The sequence below is a fragment of the Glycine soja genome, chromosome 13, assembly GCF_004193775.1.
Source record: "Glycine soja cultivar W05 chromosome 13, ASM419377v2, whole genome shotgun sequence".
NCBI lineage: Eukaryota > Viridiplantae > Streptophyta > Magnoliopsida > Fabales > Fabaceae > Glycine > Glycine soja.
In genome coordinates this window covers 14808436-14830211 of record NC_041014.1, presented here as the reverse complement: position 1 = coordinate 14830211, position 21776 = coordinate 14808436, and the positions used below count along the sequence as shown (strand labels likewise).

General features: G+C 38.6%; 1 protein-coding gene across 1 annotated transcript; it reads left to right on the top strand.

The window, feature by feature from the left end:
* Window positions 1–15117: 15117 nt before the first annotated feature.
* Window positions 15118–16240, top strand: LOC114381950 (proline-rich protein 4-like). Its single transcript, XM_028341179.1, has 2 exons — window positions 15118–15314; window positions 15424–16240. Exons 1-2 carry the CDS (start codon window positions 15155–15157, stop codon window positions 16014–16016), a joined length of 753 nt encoding a protein of 250 aa, XP_028196980.1. The 5' UTR covers window positions 15118–15154; the 3' UTR covers window positions 16017–16240.
* Window positions 16241–21776: the final 5536 nt, after the last annotated feature.

The following is a 21776-nucleotide window of genomic DNA, read 5'->3' as shown; positions in this document are numbered from 1 at the left end:
CTTCTTATACTAATGTCACGAGAAGTGTGGTAGTCAGATTCATAAAGAAGGAGCTAATTTGTCGATACGGGCTCCCTAGGAAGATCATCACTGACAATGGTACCAATCTGAACAACAAGATGATGCAGGGAATGTGCGAGGATTTCAAAATCCAGCATCATAACTCTACCCCTTATCGGCCAAAGATGAATGGGGCTATAGAGGCTACAAATAAAAATATTAAGAAGATTGTTTAGAAGATGACGGTGTCATACAAAGATTGGCATGTGATGTTGCCTTTCGCCCTGCACGGATATAGAACCTCGATACGAACTTCTACTGGGGCAACGCCGTATTCCTTGGTTTATGGGATGGAAGCAGTACTCCCGTTTGAGGTAGAGGTTCCTTCTCAGAGGATAATAGCAGAGTCAGGCCTAGAAGAGTCAAAATGGGCTCAAGCACGCTACGACCAACTCAACCTTATTGAAGGTAAGCGTTTGACGGCCATGAGCCATGGGCGTCTATATCAACGAAGGATAAAGAACGCGTTTGACAAGAAGGTACGCCCGCGCAAGTTCAACAAGGGGGACCTTGTGCTGAAGAAGATGTCCCACGCTGTTAAGGATAATCGAGGAAAGTGGGCCCCGAATTACGAAGGACCTTTTGTGGTGAAAAGAGCTTTTTCTGGGGGTGCTCTGATACTCACCAACATGGATGGCGAGGAACTATCCTCGCCCGTGAACTCCGATGTCGTTAAGCGATATTACGCTTGAAGTCTGGGGCAATCGAGAGGACCGTTGCATGTTTTTTGTATTTTTGAGTTTTTCTCGTTCTTATGGGTTTCCCCTAGGGATTCCCATTCACTGTATTTGTCTTGTTTCTTTAAAAAGAGAAGATGGGTGAGGCTTTAGTCCTCACTTTGGTCTTACACTTTGTTTTAGTTTGTATTAAACCGAGTCCTCTTCACTTGGTTCATGGGGTGCCCCAAATGCTTAATTAAAATTGAACCTAACTGGCCTTCACTAAGAAAATCATCGCATTAGGAACATTCATACATGCACATCCACATGCATATCTTGTGGTAACAGGGGCAGAATCATCTTAGGCCATGGTCAGAAGTCAAGACGAGTTGACGGCAGAAATCAACCAGGGTAAGATAATGACCCGGTCACGATTGGCCGCACAGGGTTTGTTTCCTATTTGCAGGTACTTAGGGACGGATGCAAATGAAGGATAGGGTCACGACCGACCGATCGTTGTCCCTTCCTGGCGCTGGGCAAGCAGAGAACATCGCTGCAAGACAACCCAGTATCCTTTGAGTTCACAGTATTTTTTACTATTGTTTTTTTTAAATAAGTAATCGACGCCTAATTCTAACTTAAGTAGGTTCAAGTAGGCAAACGCTAACCCATAAGGGGGGAGGGGGAGGCATGGTTAAATGTTTCCCCTTAAAAAAAATGGTAGGTTAGCTCGCCTGGGCGAGCAACCCCTGCACCCAAAATATAAAAACGAGGGAGGGAAACGTTTTTGTACCCAAAAACTCCCCCCCCCCCCTCATTCAAAAGAGAGAACTCACGAAGGCTTGCGGTTTTTGCTCCCCTAAGCCACTTTTGGTTGCATTTTGCTTTCATTTTTGGTGTTTCTACTCACTCCAACAAGTAAGTATTCAATCCTTGAGTTTTGTTTAGCTTCCCATTGGTGTATTTTCTTCATCTTTTGGTGCTATAAATTGTGAGAACGTGCTCATATTTGTGGGGCAGTTTTGGGTTGCTTTTATGCTTGATTTGTTGAGTTGAGGATTTGTGTGAGAAGGCCTTAGGCCTATGTTGTATTCTGAAGCAATGGGGCATGCCACATTGCCCCCATTCTCTTGCAATTTATGTCTAAACGTACGCCCACCAAGTGCTTGGTGAAATGCCCCAATGATGTATGAATATGATTTTGTAAAATTAGGATGGTGGGACTGTTTTATATATGTAGGGACAACATAGGAGATTCATAATAGGTGCCCAAATGCAATTCCAAGCTTAGGAACCCAAACTTGTAGCTTCGATGCAAGGAAACATACTCATGGCTAAGAACCCAAATTTTGGTTTTAGAATTAGAAAAGCATGAAAATTAGGACTTGCTTGTGGGAGTTTTTGCTCGAATTTGGGCTGCCCCATGTTTGATACTTTGCATAGAGGTAGCATGGAAAACACCTTGCAATAGTGTGTATATATGGGTAAATATAAGGGGCATGAAATTCCTAGCAAAGTGTGAATGATTATCTTCCTAAATGAATATGTGATAGTGTGGAATTCCCTTTTGAATGCAAGTGTGTGCAGGATATAATTAGCTTTCCAATATGCATATAAATAAATGTGAGTGAAACAATAAAAATTTGTATGATATATATTTCAAGTGTGCGTAGGTAGTTTTTTAATAGCAAATGTTTAGGACATAATTAAGTGTAAATTTTGACGCAATGCCTTGAGCGTGAGAATGTGTGTTCTTTTCAAAAATGCATATATAGGTATGACAATTAGAATGTGTTGGATGTCCTTGTATGTTGATATAAATAGTAGGATATTCTATACATACGCGTGTGCATAAATAGATTACATGAGTTCGTTCTAAAATCAGAGGGATTAACATGTCATTTTTGTGTTAAGATAAGCATTATCTTGTAAAACTAACTTCCAAATGTTTGTTCTCGCAGGAAATGGCCCCAAGGAAGCTTGCCTCAAAGAGATCCAGGAAGGATAAAGCGGCTGAAGGAACCAGTTCCACTCCCGAATATGATAGTCATCGTTTTAGGAGCGTTGAGCACCAGCAGCGCTTTGAGGCCATCAAGGGATGGTCATTTCTCCGGGAGCGACGTGTCCAGCTCAGGGATGACAAGTATACCAATTTCTAGGAGGAGATAGTTCGCCGGTGGTGGGCATCGCTGGTTACCCCCATGGCCAAGTTCGACCCAGACATAGTCCTCGAGTTTTATGCCAATGCCTGGCCTATAGAGGAGGGTGTGCGAGATATGCGATCCTGGGTGAGGGGTCAGTGGATCCCATTTGATGCGGATGCCCTCAGCCAGTTCCTGGGATACCCTTTAGTGCTGGAGGAGGGCCAGGAGTGCGAGTATGGCTAGAGGAGGAACCAGGCCGATAGGTTTGATGAGGAGGCCATCGCCCAGTTACTGTGTATACCGGGGCAGGATTTTGCCCGAACTGTTGCTGGGAGACGAGTGCGGATCATGCGCACCAACATGACCACCATGACCCATATCTGGATGACCTTGCTGCTCAGCAACATCCAGCCTAGCGATCATAATTCCGACCTCCCCCTGCCAAAGTGTCAGCTAGTGTACGCCATCCTGACACGGATGAGTATTCACGTGGCTCAGTTGATCGCTGATGCCATCTATCTATTTGCAGGTATGATGCCTACCAGGCACCCTCTGGACCCGGATAAGTCCAACAGGGCCCTGGGATTTCCCGCTTTGATCACAGGACTCTGCCAATCGTTCGGAGTCCCCGTTGCACCTAGCAAGGTGATTCGGCCGCCCATCACCCGGACTTTTATTGAGAAGTATTGCATGCAGAGACAGGCCCAGGGTGATGCTCCACAGGCCGCAGACGCGCCAACACCTCATCAGGCTGGCCCAGTTGGATCATTTGATACGGAGCAGTATTTACGGCATTTGGTTCGCCAGCAGGCGGCCAACCATCGGGCGCATGTACAGACCCATGACTGTCTTTACCAGTTGAGCCTCAGCCTGCAGAGCCAGGGTTTTACTTCTTTTCCATGCCCTACTCCGGATCAGTTCAGGGCAGAGGTCGTGTGGCCCGGAGATTGGCCTGAGGCCCGGGCAGGAGAGGCACCAGCAAAGGCTCCCGACGAGGCAGATGAGGCCCGCGAGGATGAGGAGATGACCGATTTGCTTGATTTCTTGGGAGGGAGCAGAGCCACATGATTGGGAGATCCCTAGATCCGTATTTCTTTTTTTATGTTATGTTATGTTTATGTTTCCGTTTTTTCATGCTACGTATCATTTTATTTTTGTTTAACTAAGGGACTAACGTTTGTTTCGTTTTGATTGACTTTTGTTTTGTACATACATATCGTTTGAGTCGTTACGTTAGTTGTTGTCAATCCGGAATCGCGCAGAATTTTTCATTTAGGAACGTCGTCCAAAATAAAAAGAAATGAACCAAAATCATGATAAAAAGAAAGAAGCGTTGTGAATAAATGTCTACGTATATAAAGAAAAAGAAAAATGTTTCTCATATATGAATGTAGAAGGAAAATGTGTATAGAAGGATTTTTGTGTGTGTAAATAATGTGTGAAAAGAAATCCTTGTCTGTGTGAGCAACGAGTGTATATAAAGAGACTTTTGTATGAACCATAGGTGTGTGTTGGGAAAAACGAAAAATCTTTGAACGTAAATAGGGTTTGTATATAGACTGTGTGACGTAAAGAGAAAGAGTTCCAATACGTGTACAGAAAACGTTTTGTCATGTATAAGAATGTAGATGTACAAAAAAGGTTTTCCTCGTAGAGGGCCATGGGTGTATGATTTTGTGAATATAAAAATGAAACAAAAAGGAAAAGAAAGGAAGACCTCAAAGGTCGACATGTTATGGTTAGGAAGAATAAATCATTCGTAGAGAGCAAACATATCTTCTGGAAACAAGGGATTGACGCTAAGAGTTTATTTTCCTGAATAGCCAAGATAAGAATGGATGAATTCATTGAACTGATGAAAGAACATAATTGGGAAACGTTGGGTCTGTTTGTGTAAATTCCCGACCGTAGTATCACAATGCCGTAAATGGGATGCTTGAGTGCCCACCTGGCTGTGGCCATGACTAATTTTGCACGTTGTTTCCAAATCATCATTGTCGCGCGTGCCTTGTGGAATAATATGGAAGTTCGGCCCGAGACCGACACCTTGACACCCAAATTTGTTTACCCCAGATATCGTGATCGGGCTCCCACGATAAAAGCCCCCATTGAGACACAACCTTAGAATTTTTTTGAACCTGGGCCTATCAAAAGAATCCTCGTCCTTTCCCCCAAAGCAAAGGACAACGAAATCTCATCTCCTCGAGGGAGAGCGAATAGAATGCTAAAACCCGATTTCCCAAAGAAAGGAATGGAGAAAGAGAAGTGAAAAGAAAGAAAAGGAAGAAATGGAAAGAAAGAAAAAAAAAGAAAAAGATGAAAACAAAGAAAAGAACAATAAAAAAGGAGGAAAACAAAGTAATTCCCGATCAATGAAAGAAAGAGAACAAAAATTCTTCAAGCGAGATAAATTTTCGGCAAGGTAGGTGACTGTCGGCAAAGGAAAACCCATTTTTGGTGGTTCTTCCTTTCAGATTGCAACTCCAAAATCATTCTCGACTGGCGATATCCCGCCCCACATAAACAAAAAGGAAGAGACAAGAACACCCAGTTTCCTCTCAAAAAACACTACCCTCGAGAAAATCCTATTGATCCGTGATCGTACGTGTGATCTTTGATTCGATAGGAAATCGTGTGCAAAATAAAGTCGTGGTACAGTTATGGTTTGGGATTAGGGTAAAACACTTGCCTGTGTGAGTTTTTATACACTATGAGTGATTTATTCCCAGTATCAGCTTAACCTGATGTTTCCCCTGAATGTTCATTCAAAAGCTAAAAGTTGGCATCCTTCCTTACATTTTCGGGTACAAGGAAGCTTACCCTTGGCATAAGTATATTGTTGTTCTAAGACGTGGGGCTCTCGCAAATAATTTATTTTTTCTTTGCAAAAAGCATGTTTTCCCTTTTTAGGTGGAAAAAACCCGGTGGACCATTCGGTCCTACCAACCCTTTTTCGAAGCCCCATGAATTGCGTTTTCGTTCATGCATCCTCCACCCGCGAGTTTGGAGCCATGCGTAGTGATTGCTTAGTGCAATTCTCCATTCTCAACCCTTTTTCGGAGCCCCATGAATTGCGTTTTCGTTCATGCATCCTCCACCCACGAGTTTGGAGCCATGCGTAGTGATTGCTTAGTGCAATTCTCCATTCTTAACCCTTTTTCGGAGCCCCGTGAATTGTGTTTTCATTCATGCATCCTCCACCCACGAGTTTGGAGCCATGCGTAGTGATTGCTTAGTGTAATTCTCCATTCTCAACCCTTTTTCGGAGCCCCATGAATTGCGTTTTCGTTCATGCATCCTCCACCCACGAGTTTGGAGCCATGCGTAGTGATTGCTTAGTGCAATTCTCCATTCTCAACCCTTTTTCGGAGCCCCATGAATTGCGTTTTTGTTCACGCATCCTCCACCCACGAGTTTGGAGTCATGCGTAGTGATTGCTTAGTGCAATTCTCCATTCTCAACCCTTTTTCGGAGCCCCATGAATTGCATTTTCGTTCATGCATCCTCCACCCACGAGTTTGGAGCCATGCGTAGTGATTGCTTAGTGCAATTCTCCATTCTCAACCCTTTTTCGGAGCCCCATGAATTGTGTTTTCGTTCATGCATCCTCCACCCGCGAGTTTGGAGCCATGCATAGTGATTGCTTAGTGCAATTCTCCATTCTCAACCCTTTTTCGGAGCCCCATGAATTGTGTTTTCGTTCATGCATCCTCCACCCGCGAGTTTGGAGCCATGCATAGTGATTGCTTAGTGCAATTCTCCATTCTCAACCCTTTTTCGGAGCCCCATGAATTGCGTTTTCGTTCATGCATCCTCCACCCACGAGTTTGGAGCAATGCGTAGTGATTGCTTAGTGCAATTCTCCATTCTCAACCCTTTTTCGGAGCCCCATGAATTGTGTTTTCGTTCATGCATCCTCCACCCACGAGTTTGGAGCCATGCGTAGTGATTGCTTAGTGCAATTCTCCATTCTCAACCTTTTTTCGGAGCCCCATGAATTGTGTTTTCGTTCTTGGATCCTCCCCCACGAGTTTGGAGCCATGCGTAGTGATTGCTTAGTGCAATCCTCCATCCTCGCCTTTTATTCGGAGTACCAATATCCCACGAACCCTAAGAGAATAAAGGTCATTCCTGATTGGCCCACTCCACCAAGTATAAGGGAAATCTCGGGCTGCCATGACTTAACAAACTTTTACAAAAGGAAGCACCACTCATTGAGTTGGTGAGGAACCATGTTCCCTAGTGGGAAGATGTCCATGAAAGGAGTTTTCAGACCTTACCCTACTCTAACATACCCAACACCACTAATACATATGTTTTTATTCTTTTTACAGGTGTCGACGGAATGAGCCCAGAGTATGAAGAACCTCGGGATTTGAGGTCAAATCCTTTCCAAGGTGGAGGGGATGATGCAATCCTACCCCCCAAGGGTATTGGATAGAAGACTTCAAGAGGCTTGGGCTAGAGCTACTAAAGAAGGCCCTAGGGTTCTCATGAACCTTAGGGTAGATTTTTGAGCCCATGCGTTAAGGTTGGATCCACTCTTCTTTGTAAATATTAGAATAGGTTTTTCCTTCTTTTGGGCCTTGTATTTTGGCCATTCTATTAGAATAGGGTTTTAGCCTTGTATTTCAGGGCATTTTGAGTAGTTTTTGTAGTAGGGACTTTTTTTTGTATTTTCATGTATTTTGTCAAGGAGGTGAGCTTAGTTTTTAGATGGGTATGTGTAGCTAAGCTCTAGCATCTCAAGGAAGCTTCTCAAGGAGGTGAGCTTAGTTTTTAGATGGGTGTGTGTAGCTAAGCTCTAGCTTCTCAAGGAAGTTTTCTCAAAGAAGCTTCTCAAGGAAGTTTTATTAAGAAAGCTTCTCAAGGAAGCTACCTAGTCTATAAATAGAAGCATGTGTAACACTTGTTGTAACTTTGATGAATGAGAGTCTTGTGAGACACAACTCAAAGTTCAACTTCTCTCCCTTTTTCTTCCTTCAATTTCGTGCTCCCCCCTCTCTCTTTCTCTCCCTTTTTCTTTTCCTCCATTGAAGCATCCTCTCCAAGCTTCTTATCCAAGGCTCATCTTGGTGGTGAAGCTCCTTCTTCCATGGCTTATTCCCTAGTGGATGGCGCCTCCTCTCACCTGTTCTCCTTTGTCTTCCGCTGCATCTCCATGATGGAAAATCACCATTAAAGGACCTCATTGAAGCTCAAAGATCCAGCCTCCATAGAAGCCCCACAAGCAAGCTTCCATCATCATTTGAGTTGTAACATCTTATAATAAAATCCGACCGATCTTTCACGCCGTAACCACGTTCAAAACCAAAAAAAGGCAAAATAATAATATAATAAATGCAGAAAGAAGACATAAAAAGCGTAAAAAAAGGAAGATAAAACAAATTGAAGTCATATTTGCACACTTGATTAAAGGCTGCCGTCCCTTTTGACGGACGCGTGGGGTGCTAATACCTTCCCCGTGCGTAAATACAACTCCCAAACCTTTCACACTTAAAGTTAGTAGATCACCCCTTTTCCGGTTTTTTTGACGTTTTCCTCGAATAAACATTGGTGGCGACTCCGCGCATTTTTCTTCCTTGGAACATGCACCCGTGGGCCCTCACGTTGCCCTCCCGCCGAAGGGTAGGTTGCGACAATGGAATATGATAACGGACAAATGTAGGAACGATATGTTCATTATGATGCCATGAAGAGATGCTTATGCGATGCATGATATGAATGCATTTACAGGCACGAGAGCCCGAAAAATTATCTCTTATTACTTGCACATTCGGGGGCGTAGTGCCCCATGTGTGTAGTTAAGAAGGTGATATGGGCCTTCCGACTTCCCGTGACAAAAGACGAGACCAGCATACAACGCATGCGTGACGACATGATGCAGATGTGCAAAAGCGCAACAGGGGGATGTACACAGCATGGCAATATCCTCAAATAATCATACAACAAAGGCGTACATGACATTTAGGTTATATGCATGGCAGTGTTTAAAAGGCACGCAGCGTGTTCACTTCGTGCCCCTATTTTAGGGACCTAAATGGGAGGAACTAAAAGGCTTTTAGCGATAATTCCCAAGGTGGTCATATCTCTCTTGATGGCTTCTAGAGGTATCATCCCCTTTGACAAACATATTGCGGCAGTAGGGACTACCAGCAACAATATGTTATCAAAGAGAAAAAACTCTAGATGAGGGTTCACTGTTATCAAGCAAGTCGGAGACCCAGCATGACCACAGATTCACCTCCACTCCTTATGTTCCCATGGACCCGGGAATAGGGCCCATTTTCAACTCATCGTGTGTACAAATAGTGTTGGTGTTCGTGTGCATCAAATGAATAAATATCTATCTCATTCATACATTTCAAAAATACACTAAAAGCATCAAAGAGTTATATACAAGAACGTAAGAGAAATAAAAGGAAACCGACAAAAGAGGAAGTCATGATATTGCACGAGATTAGAAGGCCTAACTCTCTAAAAACAGTCCCCAATGGAGTTGCCAACTGTCGCAACCTACCCTTCGACGGGAGGGCGATGTGGGGCTCACGGGTGCGTCTTCCAAGAAAGGAAAATGCGTGGAATCGCTACCAACGTTTATTCGAAGAAAACATCAGAAAAACCGGAAAAGGTGTGGTCTACGAACTTTAATCGTGAAAGGTTCGGGAGTTGTTTTTACACACGGGGAAGGTATTAGCACCCCACGCGTCCGTCACACGGGACGGCAGCCTTTAATCAAGTGTGCAAATATGACTTCAAAATGTTTTATTTTCCCTTTTTTATGTCTTTTTGTGTTTTTATGCTTTTTATGTTTTTTTTGTATTTTTTTGTGGTCGACAAAGGTGTTTCCCTCGCTCCTACGTATTCTCAATTGCGATGAGGAAATCAGACCTACGTAGTTCTTTTAGAACTAAACGTTGGTTAAGTTGTTTTGATCTTTTTCTGCAAGATCAATTTTAACCGAACAAAGGTCATTTAAAGCGTTGGACCATTAAACGATCTTTTGATTTTGAAAGAAGAGAAACGTTAAGGCGTTGGAGCATTAACGATCTCTTGTTTTTGAAAGGAGAGAAACATTAAGGCGTTGGACCATTAACGATCTCTTGGGGTGGTCAACAAAAGCAGGACTTTTGCTCCTACGTATCCTCAATTACGATGAGGAAATTAGACCTACGTAGTTCTAGCTAAAGCAATAAAGTTACATGTTGATTTTATGCTTTTGAACGGTCCATGTTAACCGATAAAATCAAAGAGTACCATTCAAGGCGTTGGACCTTAAAACGGTTTTTAGTGATTTTTGCGGACAAAGCTTGATTTGTGAGTTGATTTTAACCTTAGTTTCACTTTGGTTATTAGTCAATTTATTCAAGGAAACTTCCAAAGAAAAACGTCTGATTGATTTTTTGATTATTTTATTTAAAGATATTTTTATTATTTTATTATTATTTTTTCAAGATATTTTGATTATTTTATTATTATTTTGCCCTTTTTTGGTTTAATCGTGGTTACAATGTAAACGATTGGTTAGATTTTGCTTTAACAGTGATTAAACGAAATTACAATGCAAATAATCAGTTGAAATTCATTTTATCATTTATTAGGCAAGATAACGGCCTAAATGATCGGTTAAAGCTCGTTAAAAACGGAAGAAAAGAAAACTAAAAGTGAACGAAATAAAGATGAAAGCCAACAAAACAAGAAATGAATTGAAAGTCTCGAATTCGAAAACTTACCGGTTGAAGAACGAAGAACGGATGAAGAACAGTGAAGAACGACAGAAAACCTTCACGGATTTGCTCACGGAAATGTCTCGGAAGCATTACGAAAGCACCTCGCCTTCAATTTTCTTCACAGAAACAATTTTTTCACCCATAAATGCTGAAATGCATAGCCAAGGGGGTTAAGGACCATTTGGAACAGCCTCCCTTCGCCTATTAATAGGAAAAGGGGGGAGGAGGTTGCTGCCTAGCTCGCGAGGCGAGCTGGGTTGCTTCCTCCTTAAGTAACCCAGCTTCCAAAATGTTCTGGAAGGCCCAAATTTGAAAATTTGAAAATTGTTATTTGCACCCCCATCTCGATTAGTTCACCCCCTTTTTTCGTATTTTACGAAAAAGTTACGGAAGCATATAGGACTTGACTTTCTTCTTTTTCTCTTCCTTCTCACCCATATTAAGTGAAATATGCTTATTTAGGATTATGGGAATTTTACGGAAGTTCCGAAAGCCCCAAAACCATTTTTTAACAAAATGGGGGAGGTGGTTGCCGCCCAGCTCACCCAGGCGTACTCGGCTCACCCAAGCGAGCTAGTTTGCTTCCAGTTTAAGCAAGAAAATGCCCAGAATCCTCTGCCCAGATTTGATAATTGCTATTTGCACCCCCTATTTTACTAAATACACCCCCTTTTGTGTTTTTTTATTGTTTCCTTTCCGAAACGTTACGGAACTTTATGGATTACGTAACGACACCCATTTTCTTTTCGGAATGTTGCGAAACTTTATGGACTACGCAACAATGCTCTTTTTGACTTTCGGAATGTTGCGGATCTTTACGGATTGCGCAATAATGCTTGTTTTGATTTCCGAAATGTTGCGAGACTTTACGGATTACACAACGATGGGTGTTAAACATTTTGAGGTGGTCAAGCGAAGGTCACATGCCAACAAATAATGGTCCACGGACGAAATTATTGTATGACATGCTGCAAGCTTGATCAAAACAATTATCTAATCATTCCAATCCACTCAAATCATATAGTTGCTCATTCAAATCATTCTCAAACACTCATTTCATACAAAACAATCCACTGCATATCAATTTCAACCAATTCACTGTTCAAACACGCTTTTTGTACAAGCAAACAACTCAAAGTACTGAAATTTAAATAACTTGAAATTTAAAGAATTGAAACATACAAATTGAAATTTAAATGACTGAACATAAATCATAAAATAACTTAAATAAACTAAAATGTTCAAAATGCACAAATTTAAATGTCCTTCTCCTGTGGTTGCTTCTTTGCATGCTCATTAAGATCCAACATCTGAGTAGCTGGTGAATCCTGAGGGATAGGCTACTCTAGCTCAGATGCTGGTGTGGATGGTATGGCATCATCAAGTATGGCTGCTGGGGATGGCTTTGGAATCTAGTCTATGACAGTCTCCTCCTCTTGAGCCATGTGTACACCTGCATCAAAATAGAAGGGCTCATGAGGAGTGAGCTCATCCTCCCCTTTTGCTACTGTTGCTGCTGGCTTTTCTGGTTCAGGCTCCTGGGCTGCAGAGGCCCCACCTCTTCCAGAAGGTGAAGGCTGGGCTCCTAGCTAGGCCACATGCGCATCAAACTCATCCATGCTCATGATGGATGGCAAGCCCAAGCCCTAAAGGCTCTGCATGATAATGGACTACCCCCTGTGTAAGCTCTAGAGCATGGAATGAAGCATTTATGGTGTAAATGAAAAATCTAAAGGTCCTACAGATAAAGGAGCTAGAAGTGGTAACTGTGTAGATGCAAGAGGAATAGCTTGAGTCTGAATGGGAGGTACTGGAGCTGTGGAAGAAGAAGAATCTGTTGTCTCTGGTGGTGCTGAAGTAGTGGGGACCTCTGATCTCTTACCTCTGGCCTTTCTTGGCCCTCTAAATGTCACTGTTGGATCATCAAGATTCCAACAGTTCTTCTTAATATATGTCAAGTTAATGGCAGGGCTCAATTTCTCCAGGGATCTAGAATCTGATTAGACTCCTCTAGCCTTGTATAGAGCTGTGATCAAGGTAGGGAATCCAAGTCTGGATGTATCATGTTGTGCAGTAAGAGAGATCTGGTGAGAGATGAGGTACCCCAAATTCATATCCATCTTCAAAATGATGCCATAAATTAATATTCAGATATATATTAGGGAGCACCAATATATTAAAGCCTTTTTATTATTAATAATACTTGGTGTTGTAGCGTGTGATGAGAAGGTCTTTAGGGGCTAACCTAGTTGGGATCTTTGGGGTTACCTTAGTGCTTTGTATACCTAGCTTCATTAAAAAAAATATTATTTATCAATATATATTAAGGCTAAAATATGTTAATTTGTGATCCTAATAAATATTAACATTTTGTGTTTGCTATCTAATAATTTTTTTATAGTATTTGCTTCCTAATAAAATAATAATTTTATTTTTAGTTCTTGACACTTTTATTAGGGACCAAAAAGAAATTATTTTATTAGGAACTTAATGAAAAGAAAATATTTATTAGGGAACAAACATAAAATTTAGATGCTTATTAAGAACTGAAAACATATTTGAGTCATATATTAATTATAAGATATTATTCTATATCTTTTATAATTTATAATTTAAAGTAAGAAAATTTTAGTGTCTTTTTTTTCCTTTAATAAGGACACTTTAGACAATTCATTTTTAGTTATTTTAGTACTCATTTTCTAATAAATCATATTAATTAGTTAGACATTTATTATTGGTGAAAGGATAAGGAACTTTAATGGTCTACTTAATAAATTTTTGATTTCATGCATTTATTTATTGGTTATTATACATTCATTTATTATATGATTTAAAATAATATTTTTTTATATATAATAAATTGTTTCATCTAAATAATTATAAAACAAAAAATAAAAAATATTATATCATAAAAATAATTCAGTTAAGAAATTCTAGTTTTTCAAATAAAAAATTTAAAACCAATTAAATCATTGTAATTTAAATAATAATTATAATCTATGTCTAACATAAAACCTTCCGTTCATCGAAGGGGCTGGGGTAAAGACTAGTTATTTAGTTAATAATATAAATGAATCACAAATAATATTTATTAAAATGTAAAATATATGATTAATATTGTATTAATAAATTTTCATACTAATATGAATAGTCAACATACAACATTGTATTATTTAGAAGAACGGTCAGTTTTTTCGTTAATAATATTTATTATTGATGATGAATTATATTAACATCATTAAATATATTAATATTAATCAGAACGGTCAACATGACACATTAAACTATTTTGAAGAGTGGAAGCTTTTTTAAAAGGTAAATTTTATTTTATCTCTAGGAATTGAAGATAAATAAAAGAGAATTTATAATAATTTATATATTATACTCAATCAGTTGGATTTTTTGATTTTGAAAAAGGTAAGTTGATAATGATTTAAATAATATCTGCTAATATAATACATAGCTTATATTAAAATCATATTTTATATTAATAAGATATATAAATTATAATATTATATCAAAATCATATTTTATATTAATAAGATATTCTCTTTTTAAAATAAGTGTCATATTTAAGAAAAATATGTCGCAACTAAGTTTGACTTAATGTAATATCAATTATTTTTTTTCTCTAATACTCTAATAAGTGTTTCTGTAATTTTTTTAATGTAATATTAATGTTAAGGTTAGTTTCTAAAATCACTATTATCTTTTATTTATTTATTAGCATTTATTGGTACGTAAGGTGAGTTTGTTTAAGTTTATTTTTTAAAAATAAGTGTTTTTTAAAATAAAATAAGAAGTTTTTTTTTTTGTTTTCTGATATGTTTATGTAAACTGTTTTTACTTAAAATAAACAATTTTTACTTTTTTAGAAGCAAATTCTATTTCCTTTTAAAAAAATATTTATTTTAAAATTAATTTTTAAAGTTTAAATAGATTCATCCGTAAAATAATTTACAATAACACATATTTTCGGATTGAAGGAGAATAATTTTATAATTAATATATGTTATTGATATACATTAATCAATTAATTAATTAATATGTTAGACTTATCATTTTCTTTTTTCCAAAATTAATATAATATAATATTTTATAAATAAAATAAATTTTAATATATCAAATAATATATTAATAATTATTTTTAATAATTAATTTATCACATTAATATAAATATGATTTTAGAATTAATGTATGCTATTGAAATCTATAAATTAATTAATATTTTAAACTTACCAATTTTGAAACAAAATTCAATAGTAACATGTTAGACTATTTTAGAAAGAAAAAATAAAGTTGAAAATACAATTCAATAAATATGCCATTGGAATTTATAAATTAATTACTATGTTAAACTTACCAATTTTAAATCAAAAGTCAATAGTAACATGCTAAACTTTTAACTATGTTTTTTTAGGGGGGAAAAAAGTTGAAAATACAATTGAATGTCTCTTTTTCACCTACACTAGTTGATGGCAGACCCACTATTTATACCATCACCACTTGGCCTTCTTCACTCTCACTCATACGCAGTTGTTGAAACAATAATCATTAGAATATGTGTTGGTTTCTTGTAATTCTGTTTCTCAGTCTCATATATGCTAGTCTTTTAGAGGCTAGCCATGACAAGAAGCTTCTTTCTGCTGTTGTGGTTGGCAGTGTCTATTGTGACACATGTTTTCAACAGAATTTCTCTACGAGAAACCATTTCATTTCAGGTCCATTTTGCTTTGCTTACTGATTGCATGTTTTAGTTTCACATCGCATCATATCCCCTTAAGGTGTTATTTGAACTTTTTGACTTATGTTTTATTTTGTGATGTGCAGGTGCCGCAGTAGCTGTAGAATGCAAATTTGGGAAATCAGTACCAAGTTTCAAGAAAGAAGTGAAGACAAATTATCATGGTGAATTCAAAGTGAAGCTACCATTCAAAGTGTGGAAACATGCAAAGAGAATCAAGGGATGCACTTTCAAATTGATAAGTAGCAGTGAGCCACATTGTTCTGTGGCCTCACTTGCTACCTCTTCTCTAGTGAGTCTTAAGGCAATGAAGCAAGGAGAACACATATTCTCAGCTGGGTTGTTCTCATTCAAGCCTACCAAAAAGCCAAACTTTTGCAACCATAAACAAAGTGTTCCAAACTCCAAGGCACATGCAAAAAATGAATTTCCTCCAAATACAAACCCTTCTAGATTAGATAAAAAATTAGCTGAGGATACCTTTTTCCCTTTCCCTCCAATCCCATTTCTACCTCCAATTCCATTTCTTCCACCAATCCAGTTTCCTCCAATCCCATTCCTACCCCCAATCCCATTTCTCCCTCCAAATCCTTTTCTCCCTCCAACCCCATTTCTCCCTCCCCAGGTTCCTAATCCATTGCAACCATTAAGCCCACCACCACTCTTCCCCCCAGTCTAGCCACCATGCCCACCACTGCCAATTTTCCCCAAGTCATTTCATCCTCCTTGATTAAATAGAATATTTGCAGGCCGGGAAAACTATCAATTTGTATAAGCTTCCCAATAAATAGTTATAGGAGAAAAATAAAGAGAATGGCCTAAAGTGAAGTTAAAATTAAGTTATGTCATGAAGTTATGTGGGAGTGCTTTGAAAATTTGAGATATTTAAGTTAATGTTAAACCTATTAGAGGAATTTCATTTGATTAATAAGCTAAAAATTGTGATGGATATATATATATATATATTGGTAATTAGTAATAGGGGCCGGGTGACAAAATAGATGATTCTGATTAAAACTCTTGAACTAGTTTAATTAATGAAAATATGTATAATTTTTTTCATGAATACAAGTGTGTCATATAAACATCACCCAAAAAAGGTCCTCAAGTCGTAAAACATATAGGTGCGTATGCCCAAGGCACTACATCATCAAAACATCATGAACAAATCTCCAAATATAACTCAAGGGTCACATCAAGGGAATAAATACAACAAAAAACCGTGAAGATATATAAACCCTATGTTAGTTCCCTCTAAGACAAAACATAAATAAATGACGAAGGGTTAGGTTTCGCCCCAAAGTCCACCGCCAAGTCCACATTAACCATGAGTGACAACTCCCATGTCAATTGATACGATAATCACAGTTCAATAAAAAATGCAAGGTTAAGCTCATTTTAAAATAAAACAACATATAAGACAAATATAAGATCACTATGTTAACAGACATATAGAAATTCCCCATTTTTCCAACAACCATGTACTAATAGAACTCCTCAAGTAACACGTCATTCTCAAGTCTCCATTATCAATGCACATGTCTAACTATCATGTTATGTCATACTGGCTCTTTACTCCCAGAAGGTTTCACCTTTTGAGTGATTAACCCAAGTGCATCCCTTAGCATAGTTTCTCTCTATGACCATTCAGAAAGACTTGAATTAACCCTACGAAAGAAGTGTGGTTTTATAAAAAGTATCATCCTGATAATCTGTCGGTATGGGTTGCCCAGGAAGATTATCACTGATAATGCCACCAATCTGAACAATAAAATGATGAAGGAAATGTGTGAGGATTTCAAGATCCAACACCACAATTCTACGCCTTATAGGCCCAAGATGAATGGGGCAGTTGAGGCTGCTAATAAGAACATCAAAAAAATAGTTCAGAAGATGACCGTGTTATTGAACCTCAGTACGCACATCGACTGAGGCAACCCCATTCTCTCTAGTGTATGGGATGGAGGTTGTGCTTTCGTTTGAAGTAGAGATTCCTTCTTTGAGGATTCTAGCCAAGTTAGGGTTGGAGGAATCGGAATGGGCCCAAACTCGCTTTGATCAATTGAATCTTATAAAAGGTAAGAGGTTGACCGCCATGAGCCATGGACGATTGTAACAAAGCTAAGTAAAGAACACTTTCAACAAGAAGGTACGCCCATGCAAGTTCAGCGAAGGGGATCTCGTCTTGAAGAAAGTATCACAAGCGTAAAAGGACCACCGGGGGAAGTGGGCCCCGAATTATGAAGGGCCTTTTGTTGTGAAGAAGGCATTTTCGGAAGGTGCATTGTTGCTTGCTGGCATGGACGATGAAGATTTGCCTTCGCCTGTGAATTCCAATATCGTCAAGGAGAAGGTTCCAGTGCAGCCCCACAGGTGGATGTGGAGTTTGATGGACACAGGTTTCAAAGTGAGGAACAACAACGTCGATTTGAGGCAATTAAGGGTTGATCGTTCCTCAAGGAGAGGTGGGTCCAGCTGAGGGACAAAGAGTATGTTGAATTTCAGGAGGAAATTGCCAGGAGGCAATGGACTTAGCTTGTGTCACCCATGGCTAAGTACGATCCAGAGATAGTAATGGATTTCTACGCCAACGCGTGGCCCACAGAGGAGGGAGTCAGAGACAAGCGCTCCTGGGTGAGGGGCCAATGGATCCCTTTTGATGAGGATGCCATTAATTAGTTTCTAGGGCATCCATTGGTTTTGGAAGAGGGCCAACATTGTGAGTTTAGCCAGAGGAGGAGCCAGGCCTTGGGGTTCGACGAAGAGGCCATCAGCTAGCTGTTGTGTGTTCCGGGGCAGGACTTTGCCCAGAGCATGGCAGGAAAACAGGTGCGGATCATGCGCACTAGCATGACCACCCTCATGCAGATTTGGATGACGTTACTGCTCAACAACATCCTCTCCAGAGACCATAATTTTGACCTCCCCTTGCCGAAGTGCCAGCTGGTCTATGCCATCCTGACCCAGGTGAGTGTCCATGTAGCCCAACTGATCTCAGACGCTATATATCAGTTTGCAGGGATCACACCGCTTAGACACCCAGTGGACTCGGAGAAGTCCAACAGGGCACTGGGGTTTCCTGCTTTGATCACAGGCCTTTGCCAATTCTATGGAGTGTCGGTCACTCCCACCAAGCTTATCCGGCCTCCCATCAGCAGAGCCTTCATAGAGAAATATTGCATGCTTAAGAAGGCACAACAGCAGCAAGAGGAGGGCCAGCAGCAGCCCGCCGCAAGTGCACCGTCGTCGCCTCTACAAGAAGAAACATTTGATTGTTACCAAGTGTTTCAAAATTCTGCTTTGATTGATTTCATGACTCTGAAACTGCCCTACTTTCCTGAATTAGTTAAGGTTTTCTATACTAATTTGAAAATTCAGGATGGTATTCTTTACTCTGAGGTGCATAATATTCTCATTGTTATTGATCGGTCCTTATTTTATTCTTTGACTAAACTGCCCAGTCAAGGTGTTCCTTTTGAGGGCACCCTTGTTAATGATTGGAAATTTGATTATTCTAGTCATGATGCTCGCAGAATGGTCTGCAATGATCAGGCTGACATGACCGGTAAATTACTTGCTAGGTCATTAACTTTCGATTGTCGCATCATGCATTATATCATTGTTCGTATTTTGCTTCCTCGGTCTTCAAAACTTGCCCAAGCCTCTAAGGAGGATTTGATTATGATGTGGGCCTTTCAAACTGGTTGTCAGATCGACTGGGGCCATTTAGTTCGGTACCAGATGCATAAGGCATTACGGGCCAATGTACCTCTGTCTTATCCTCACCTTGCTACTCTTTTTCTTCATCATTTCAATGTTCCTTTGGATGATGAACCATTTTTCAAGGTCAAAAGGTCTTTCTCTATTGGTGTTGGTGCGATTACCTCCTTTGGTTACCGAAAGGATGTTGATGGTCAGTGGGTTCGCAAACAGGACTTGTCATTGCCTATTCCCGACGAACGTACCCCATCTCCTCCACCACAAAGGGCTGATTCCACTTCTCTTCTGACTGAAGTACTCACAGAGCTCCGCGACCTTCGAGCTTTTGTGGATGAGCGCTTCGATGCCATGGACACCCGGATTACTAGGCTTGAAGATGATATGAGCTTCATCAGGCGTTGCTTCAATCCCCCTGTCAACTCTTAGTTATCTTTCTTCTATTTTATTTCCTTGGGCTTTATGGTTATTTCTTTCGCCTTGTATTTTGGCTTTTATTACTTAGTACTTTTGTTCTGATTGTCTTGGATATTTAGCTTTCTGTTTTGGTTTGTGTTTGGTTATTTTAGACTGTGTTTTGGATGATTAAGACTTGCTTGGTTTATTTTATGGATTGAATCAGTTTATGGTTATATTGTGCTCTGATTTTGATGTTGCTTTAGTTCTTTTCTCCAGACGTTTTTGGCTTTTTGATGTTGCCAAAGGGGGAGAGAACTTAAGGGGTAGAATTTATTATGAACTTAGGCATAAATTCTAATCTTAAAGGGGAGTAAGGGTTGTGAGCACGTGTTATCAATTGTATATCATTTATCTTGATTTCAGATTATTGTCATCATTAAAAGGGAGGAGATTGTAGCCAGCATATATGCTATGAAGTTTTGATGATGCCAAAGATAAGCGCTTCTCAAGTTTAATCCAAGTCAAGAACTCAAAAATTCAAGACAAATGATGAACTCAATCCCTAGAATCTTAGAAAGCATTCCTTAATTGATGATGCACAGGTTTGCCCAAAGGATATTTTACAAAAGTTTTTTGTGAATTCAAATATATGGTATTTTCTCTTTGGTAATCGATTACCAGAGGATGTAATTGATTACCAGTGTCCAAATTCATTTCTGAAACAAATTTGCAAATTTTGAATTTAAAATTTAAAGCCTGTAATCGATTACACAAGGCTTGTAATCGATTACCAGAAGTTTTAAACGTTTTATAACAGCCTTCAGAAATTTAAATTTAAATTTTAAAGCCTGTAATCGATTACAACTTGTGTGTAATCGATTACCAGACAGTTATGTAACTGTGTAATCGATTACAACAGTTATGTAATCGATTACCAGTAAGGAATTTTCGAAAATAACTTCCAAGAGTCACAATTGTTCTAAAAGTTTTCGAAATTAACCACTGTTCTATCATGATTAAGAAGCCTATATATGAAGCTTTTCAACAATGCAAAGAACACCTAAAAAAACAATTATTATATCTCAAGATCAATACAATGTTCCCTTTTCAAGGTTTTCAACATAAAAACAAGCTCCTCTATTAAAAAAATTGTCTCCTTTCCTTTCTTTTCTTTTTCTCTATATTTTTATTTACTTAGACTAGAGTCTTCTCACGTTTCGTTTCTATTTTATCTCATATTATTATTATTATTTTGCTATTTTTGTACTTTATTTTTAATTATCTAGTTGAAAGGGAGTGTTGACATGCATTTATCATTCTAAAATTAAAAATCAAAATTATTTTTATTTATTTTGATTAAAAGACACAAAATAATATTTTTAAGTTATTAATATCTTGCACAATCAACTTAATGGTACTACTTGAGTATTTGCATGTGTTAAATACTTGAAAACACAACTGTATTATTCATAATAGTCATATTTAACTCAAACAAGATTATCTATAATAAAAAATTATAATTAAGCTAATTTGTAAATTTCAATTGATCAATTTTATACATGCAACATTGAGTTAATACATCAAATAGCCTAAAGAAAAATTTAAGCACATTTTAATTGCATTACACCATCATCTTGAACAATAATTTGAGCATTTTTTCGCACGAAACGACAAACGTTTACATTTTACATTTGACACTTTATCTGGTGGATAATATTAGGAATGAAAGAAATGGAAGATAGATGAAAAGTAGTTTTAGGATTCATTCAATTCATTCATTCATTAAAGTATTACAAAATTGATGTATTTATACAAAGATAGAAAATAACTAACTAGAGTAACCAACACTAACTTACTCAAATAACTTCTAGTAACTATAACTTGAGTAACCAACTAATGTACACAAATAACTTCTAATAACTAACTAAATTAATTTTATGTCTAATACCCCCCGCAAGTTGGAATGTGTTGAAAACACTTCTAGCTTGGAGAATACAATACATCAACATTAAAGAAGAAAGAGAAAAGAAAAAAAAATGAAAACATGAAATATAGCGAAACATGTCGGAAATACTTCGGTCAAAACAAAAACTTCAAGAAATCTTCAACCAACTTCGATTGCTTCCAAGAGGCCAAAGCAAGCATCAAAGTTTGTTGGCAAAAACTTTGGTGACAAAGGACAAGAAATTGTAACCGACACGCTCGAAGAAGTACCACAATGCGGTGGCATAAACGAGCACTGCAACCGCTCCACGCCAATTCATCCACAACACCACATCAGCAACTAAGCCTTTGCCGAGAACACGATGAAAGGATGAGAAAC